Below are 8,323 nucleotides of genomic sequence, written 5' to 3'. Positions count from 1 at the left end.
GCTTCCAAACGATGAGCTGAATCTTTGGCTGCGGAACTAAAGAGCCAAAGATTGGCAGTATTAGGAATGAAACCAACTTTTCACAGAGATCGAAAGGTCGAGAAAAGGACTTTCCAAAGTTCTTCAGTAAAGAAGACAATGGCTCTTTGGTGCACTGTACAGATTTTCATGGTTTGATGAATGAATTGAAACAGACCTTGAACGCGTTATACAATGGAAATACATACATACCCAACCACGTTAAGGGAAGATACGTTCTGCAGAAAAGTAAATATGGAATTGATGAGTTGATTGATTGACCAAATATACCTGCTTCTTATGTCTATAGGATAGTGGAGCCCGAAACAATCACAACAAAAATAAACGATGAGTGACAACAAAAGCACTCAATCCAGGAAGTCACGATATGTACTTATAAAGCAACCATTGATCGACCCTACAAAATATTGCTTCTTTCGGTCCATATAAAACTTTGTCTGATGAAATAATTTTCAAGGCTCCGATTATAAGCAGAAATTGTTTCCAATATTAACTAGTCAATTTGCGAATCTCGGTGATGTAAAATTGAAAGAAGGCATCTTTGACGGAAAGCAAATACGAAAAATGTTTCTCGACGAACATTTCATAACAACAATGACATATATTGAGAGAGCAGCTTGGTTGAGTTTTCGCAACGTCTTCAATACATTTTTAGGGAACCACAAAAGCCAGGTCTACGATACTATTATAGCACAAAAGATAGCAAAGGTTAGAATACTGGAAGGAAACCCCACTTTCAATTACACCCTATAGATTTGGTAATCAGAAAGTTGAAAAATATGTAAAACTTTTGTAGTCATTTTCGTTTAATTTTCTTATAAATTCTTATTTCTTCTGAAATTATCATGACAATTTTGAAATAGACAAATATATGAAAAGCAATTATGCAGAATAAAGTCAGGGTCATAGCTAATTCATATTCAACCACTTTTTTATAGCACTTATATGAAACTTTCTGGCTTCGGTAACATAGTTCGTATCAGCAGGATGCGAGCCCCTCAAGTCGATGTGGTGCGCACCATCTGTTATATTAACAGACCAAACACTAGAAGAAACATTCTGCAACACCCCTCCGCAAGACCAGGGATCCATCAGACCATTGCTGAATACTATATTAGAAAAGTATCTCAAGTTTTTTCCACCGTATTGTAGAGCTGGCCAGTAAGGACTAGACCCGTTAACGTTGAATTTTTTAAAGCAGTCTTCGGAGTACTTCTTGAAATCCCAGGGTACGGTCTCAAACATGTCATTTTCTGTGGAACACATGGGCATCACTAACTCAGTGCAAGCTTGATAGTCCCAAGCGTATTCTCCTAGATCTTCCGAAGTCACGTTGATATTGTTACACTTGGTGTTGCCCGTGTAGTTAGTATACACTTCTAAAGCTGCCCCCAGTGCTTCCAAAAGAGTACCATGGTTTTCGATTTTGAAGCTGTTGAGCTTGTCGCAAAATATCTTGACTGGGTAAGCTGGTAGGGCAGTTAGAAAATTTGTGGGGTAAGGGTAGTTCACCATGGCTAGGTTGACATAGATGTTGCTCAACCAATCGATCAGTTTGTCGACGTCAGCAGCAGTTTGAAGATTATTACAGATCTTCCACAAACTAGAGAGATATAGTTTTCCTGCAAAGAGAATATAAGCAACCTATAAATTTCTTTTGATATTAATGATTATAGTTTGACAGATAACTTGCCTTGTTTTGTTTTGGTCACATTTCGTATAACATCCCAGGTAGCCTTGATAGTTTTGTTGCAATGATCGGTACCAAAATGAGCAAACACTCTGGTTATGGTATCGTAGAACAATTCACAAGGAGTTAAATCTTGGAAGAACCAAATAGGGGCTGAAGATGCTATAGCTCCTAGCACAGAATTTGGGTATTTCATCCTCAACCAAGCTGCTAGCATACCTCCGTAAGATCCACCAAAAGCTACGAAAGGATACGTATCCTTACTGATCATCGTACTGAAGAAGTTCCTTCTAAGTTCTTCTATGAGGTAAACGTAATCAGCTAGTGCCTGGGCTGTCGTTAGGTAAACGAGGTTTTCTGGTCTGGAAAAAGTTTGGTTTCCGTATGGCAGAGACTCCCCATAATATCGGTGTTCGGCGAACACTATTAAAGCGTTGAAGATTGGAGCGATGTCGAAGATGAAATCAGTATTTTGGGCGAACATCATGATATCACCTTCATTGCCTGTGTAGATGAATATGGGCCCTCCCTTGACGTGGAACTGACCGTACACCAGGTATCTTAGCTTGAAGGTATTGTTGGTGTTGAGGGTGAAGTGATCCAGAGGAGTGTCGATGTATTTTGTTTGAAAAAGGTGATTGGAACTTACGACTTGCCAGGATACAGCCAGAAATATCAACAAAATGTTCATGTTAAGGAATGCTTTGACGTTAACTTATTTGACATCTTATGCTTCAGATACGTTGTCAGAAGCCGATTCAGAACAATAATCTTTACCGAGTTAGAACCATTGACCTAGTAAACTATGGACTGGCCCTAGAAAGAGAGGTCAATCGCGCTGATGTGTGCAAGGCAGATGAAGCTAGTTGAGGCAAATACCGGTAAAACAAATGATGGTGCACGGGTATACCGGTACAAAATGCCGTAAACAAACTTTTGAAGTAAATGTCTGTATTGACATTATTGATTGATTTCTTGAATTTTTGCGTGATTTAGTTAGTGTATGTGAAAGATTCTTAAAAACTAAATGTGGTGCAATCGTGTTCTGCGATAAATTTAAGTTAATGTGTTAAGTGGAGAAAAAATTAAATTTCATAGGTAGGACAGATGTTATGATGGTACCAACATGTTTATACTTTTCACATCTTTCTGAAAATATTGACCAAGTAGAGTTGTCTGATGATGACTTATTAGATTATATTATTTCCCCCATTCTCAAAATAAAATGTCATTTTAACGTCAAAATTTTAAATGTGTTATTCTTCAAATTATTTTTTAACATCAAATCGAATATAAAGAAGAAGTGTTAACTGAAATGTGCTTATAATGTGCTCCAGCAAAAATTATCTTCAAATAATATGTTGAACGAAGAAAGCATCGATATGTTTCAATTTATACAGTTCTGCAAAGCAAGAAACTGAAACAACTACGTCAGAAGAGCTTGCAGTAATTTTAACAGATCGAGTTTACGATATGAGGAAAATAAATGGAGAACTTCATAAATAAGGCATTATAAAAACTATTTGGAATATTATAGCTGAAACAGTTCAAATATTGTACTATAATTAGGACAGTAATATAATAAACCTTTTTACATACCTACACTACTGGAAAAAATTAATTTTTTTTCTCTTTTAGTCTCTATATTATTTTTATAAAGTCTTTGAATACGCCCCAACAGAAAAAAGGGGTAAGGAATCGAGTACAGCTAGGTGATTGGTTGAATTAAATGTAGCGCGCAGCAGTCGAAATTCTGTGAATGAAGCTTAAGCTCTTACTAGCTCCATCTCTCTCGCACACGTCTGAGCGATTGGCAAAATGACAGTTTGGCGAGTCCAGTAGTTTATAAGGTCTATGGTTAGAACAAATAATATTTGAATTGACAGTGTCATGTTCCATGGTCTATAGAACAAAAATAAGGCACTACTCGTCAAATATGTGTAAAAAATACACTGAAAATATTTAAAACATGTTAAAAATACAAAAAATACAAAAATACAAAACTTAATGGTGAAAATATATGCTTTTTATTTTGATAATAGGTACGCAGTGGAGTCACCTATTAAATGTAATATCCTTTCTTAAGATTATTGATCCATAGTTCAGTTAAAAAAACCATAATAAATACAAAGAATCTTAAAATTATCGTGCTAGAATCAATTTTCTCTAATCACCCAGTGCGCCACTGGCTGTGCCACCATCTCGGTTCCAACGGGAACCGGCATACCTCCCAGGGATAACTAGCTTCATAAACAGCTTCTGATAAATGGGAATTCTGGCGTGTACATTCTCTGCAAATTGCATCCAGCTATTGCATAAATTGGACCCGATAAACTATCCGAACGGCTGCCATTTCTGAACAGGACCGCCTGACGTCGCAAATTAAACATTAATAAATAATTCGGCGGTTGAATTGATCCGGTGGTGTAGATTTTTGGTTAAAATTTCAGCCTCGGTGAAAATAATTTCCATTTTCATCTTTAGCTTCAGGTAGAAAGTAACTGAACAATCATTCTGTTGTAGTTTATTACTGTTACAGATTTACCTGCGTAAATACTCAATCATATTTCTTATAAAGATTAAGATCCTTTGTGATTGCGTAGGTTGTAGGTACATCAGTGGACAATAAAGTGTTACCAAGGCTTACTATTCAATGTAAATGTGGTTTTGCTGAAAGTTTAAATTCCGCTTAATTCCTGTTAATCCGTTTCCAATATTTTTATATTCTTTATAAATACTTGAATAGTGGATTTACGGTTTTAATACATCATAATGTATTTTTAATTTGCTTAGTTGTCATAATACTTTATAATAAATATAATAATTATTGGATCATTATCGTAACTTAATTACTTGAGTGTTTGATTAATTTTTTATTATCAGTTTTTTTATTGTATGATACAGGGTGGTTAAATTTTATAACACTTGAAAAACAGGTAGAATATTGAAAGTGATAAAACCCCACAATTTCAACGCTACTGGGTATATTTTAGATAATACATCAGTCCATTTGGTTCACAATTTTTTTAATTGAAATTTTTATACCCGGCATTTCAGATTTTTTTCTGTTGTAAGCATTCTGTAATCGAATTTTATTATTATTTTTTTCAATGCAGTGATGGTTTCTAAATAAATTACTTATATCTATATAAAAACAAATATTCCTCTATGAAATGCCACAGAAACGACTCAAACCCAGTTTGTCAAAGTAGACCTAAAATAAAGTCGGAAGTTCAAAATACAACGTCTAATGTAATTATTTTCGAGTAAATGACGATTGAATGTTAGAAAACCGAAATCAATTAAAATAAAGCAAAAACATTATCAAATTTAGTTTTTCGAAATGCCTGAAGTTTTTTATGGATGACGTAGGTGTAAATCTTTACAAAGCGTCACTGTAATACCGACTTTCTAAGTATTGTAAGCGATATAAAAATTATTGTTGAATTTAAAGTATTATGGCACATTTAACTGTCACACAAAGAATTGAAATTTTAATTCTTATCGGATGCGGGGATAAGACTAGAACGCAGCAGGAAGTTTGCGATTTATTTAATGAAAAACATCCAGATCGCCGTATCAGCCAATCAACAGTCAGTAAGATAGAATCTAAATTTAGAGAAACTGGCAATGTTGTAGATATTCCAAAACCTGGACGTCCAAGCGTTAGTGAAGATCACAAACAGAACATTTTGATAAGTATGGTAGATAATCCTCATAATACTTCACGATTGGTTGCATTAAACAATGAAATTAGTCAGACCACAGTGCTACGTATCCTGAGGCAGGAAAAATATCATCCCTACAAAATTCAACTTGTGCAGGAACTCATTGCCGCTTACATTTTTGTGAAATTATGATGGATTTATGTCAAGTAAATAGAGATTTACACCGGCAAATACTTTTTTCAGACGAGGCCACGTTTTGTCTCAATGGTACAGTGAACCGTCAAACTTGTAGGTATTGGAGTCGGGAAAATCCTGATTGGATGGCAGAGACACATACCCAACACCCACAGAAATTAAATGTGTGGGCTGGAATAGTTGACAACAGAATAGTAGGGTCTTTCTTCTTTGACGGAACCCTTACAAGAGAAAGATATTTAGAGTGTTTACAAAATTACCTTGTTCCAGCGCTTGCAGTATTTTTTCTGACGACAATGACCCTGATATTCCTGATGACACCATAGGCTTTCAGCAAGACGGTACACCTCCGCACTATGCGCGCCTTGTACGAGATTTTCTAGACAATTGTTTTCCTAGGAGGTGGATCGGCAGACGGGGACCGATAGAATGGCCCGCGAGATCCCCAGATCTTACACCCCTGGATTTCTTATGGGAATACTTAAAGTCCAAAGCGTACGTTAATAGACCATATAATTTAGAAGAACTCTAAAATTGTATTATAGATGAAATACACAACAGAGTTACCCCAGAAATAATTCATAATGTACAAGAAGAATTTCTACACAGACTTGCGTATTGTCAAGAAGTCGGTGGGTGGCAATTTGAACACTTAATTTAGGTAGAAAACTTAATGAATTGTATTTGCTTGACATAGGAATTGTTATTTTTTTAATGAATAGAATTTACGTTTTCTATCATTCAATCGTCATTTACTCGAAAACTTTCCTTTAAATTAAAAATCGACCTATTCGAGGATTTCTTCCAAAAAAAACTGTTTCGTTTTTACTGAATTTATTCCATACTTCAGGAGGGTACTGTAGGTATAACTAAAATTTCAATATTTCACAAATTTAGATCGGAAAGATTTAATTGTCCACATCTGTACTATAAAAATATTTCATTTATTTTATTGACGACCTAGTTCATTAGTTAATCAAAGTATTTCCATGTTAATAGCAATTACTTTTAGTATAAAATCTGTTAAGGACAAAAAATGTTAATAATGCGATACCATCTGCCTAGCCACGGAATTCCAGATATGACGAATCCCTTGTGGTGTCCAAAATAGCGTAGATTTCCAGAAAAGTATTTAATTTGTTAAATGAGTCGTTTTATATATTTAGTAGTTTACGCTGCTGTTAATTTGGTATAATTAGGAAAGAGCGTTATTATTAGGATTACTATCCGGTCTGCTGCGCTTGTGTCTTGTCTGTGAATTCCCAGAAGCTGAAGCCTAAATAGGCTAACGCGTTAATAAATACGTTGTTTTTTTTTTTATAATATATCCTCTAGAGAATTACTGCTGGTTTCAAAAACAATTTACATATTTAAAAGCAATTACTCATCATCAGACATTTAGTCCAGCTGAAATGTGGTTTATGACATGTGCTTATCCCACTCACTAAAAAATGGTATGCTGTTTCGAAATAAACTGAACTATAGATAAATACTGTATAGATAAAAAACAAAATATATATAAAATAAATCAATAAATATCGTAATTACTTTTATCTGCTATCGTGTCAAAAGTGGCAATTTTTTACATAATTTGAAGTGTAAATATTGGCTTCCATAGGATCCTGTGCAATAAAAGTTTTTATTGTACGCTTTTATTGCATGATTTCACTTAAAATGCTATTAAGAACATCAGTAGGTATGTTATTCATTATTCTTTTTTAACAACGTGTACAATTTCTTTGCGTTTAATACGATCAGAATTCCCAGATCAGATTATGTTTAAACTAACATCAAGAAATTCGTCAAGAAAGATGTTTTTGAAATTTTAAACCGACTTAGTAGTTATTGTCATTTAAACGATTGTGAATGTACAGGGTAATTGATTTTCGATAGTTTTATAGGGTACAGTCAAAACGGTGATAGATACAAAAAATCTGATATCGATGACCCGTCCTCTTTTTTTGAGTTTACTTCGCTGGTACCAAAAGATATTGGCTAACTTTAGATATACAGGGTTTTTCTGAAAAACCGCCCATTTACATTAACCTCTCGATCTTCGTTGTCATAAAATTTAAAAGAAAAAAAGTTTACACATTATTTGTTCTATTTTTTATGAGAATAAAAGCTTGTTTATAAATTTTGAAAGGCATAAAAATGGTGTACGAAAACCTTCACAAAGTTCAAATGTTGAAGTGTGTGGGGAAAGTGAAAAAAATACTGACGCAGCTTTAAACTTATATGTGGAGAGATACCCAGAGCGTCATCAGCCAGAAAAGAAGCGACTCTATGCATGATAACTTGTGTGAGTTCCTTTCAAAAACCTAGAGCTAAATCTTATATACAGAAAAGAGAAAATGATGAAATCAATACTTCAGCTTTTGTTGTCGCAAATCCCAATGTATCCAGCAGAGAAATTCAAAGGACGATAGGAATTGGTAAATTCAAATGATGGAGAATTTGAAAGAAACGAAAAAAGTTTCGACAAATACTACTAGAAAAGTCCATCATTTTTTGTATATAGGAGATGAAGAGAGAAGCGTCATTTTCTACCAATGGTTTTTGCAACAATGTAGATCCTAATTTTTGCAAACTGTTCTTTGGACCGACAAGGCTTTTATAAGCATCGAAGGTATATTCAACCGGCATAATGAGTATTATTGGTTAGATGTGAATCCTCACCAAATTGTGGCCAGAATTCAACAAGGGCGGTTTGGTTTTCATGTATGGGTAG

The 8,323-nt window shown here is 34.5% G+C and overlaps 1 protein-coding gene across 1 annotated transcript; it reads right to left on the bottom strand.

The window, feature by feature from the left end:
• Positions 1–948: 948 nt before the first annotated feature.
• LOC108910202 (lysosomal Pro-X carboxypeptidase-like) lies at positions 949–2,420 on the bottom strand. Its single transcript, XM_018714745.1, has 2 exons — positions 1,733–2,420; positions 949–1,661 (listed from the first exon to the last, which is right to left on the bottom strand). Exons 1-2 carry the CDS (start codon positions 2,418–2,420, stop codon positions 949–951), a joined length of 1,401 nt encoding a protein of 466 aa, XP_018570261.1.
• Positions 2,421–8,323: the final 5,903 nt, after the last annotated feature.

This window comes from Anoplophora glabripennis, unplaced genomic scaffold (genome assembly GCF_000390285.2).
Source record: "Anoplophora glabripennis isolate ALB-LARVAE unplaced genomic scaffold, Agla_2.0 scaffold468, whole genome shotgun sequence".
NCBI lineage: Eukaryota > Metazoa > Arthropoda > Insecta > Coleoptera > Cerambycidae > Anoplophora > Anoplophora glabripennis.
Note: the sequence above shows the minus strand (reverse complement) of the source record. Positions and strands in the feature narration are given on the sequence as shown.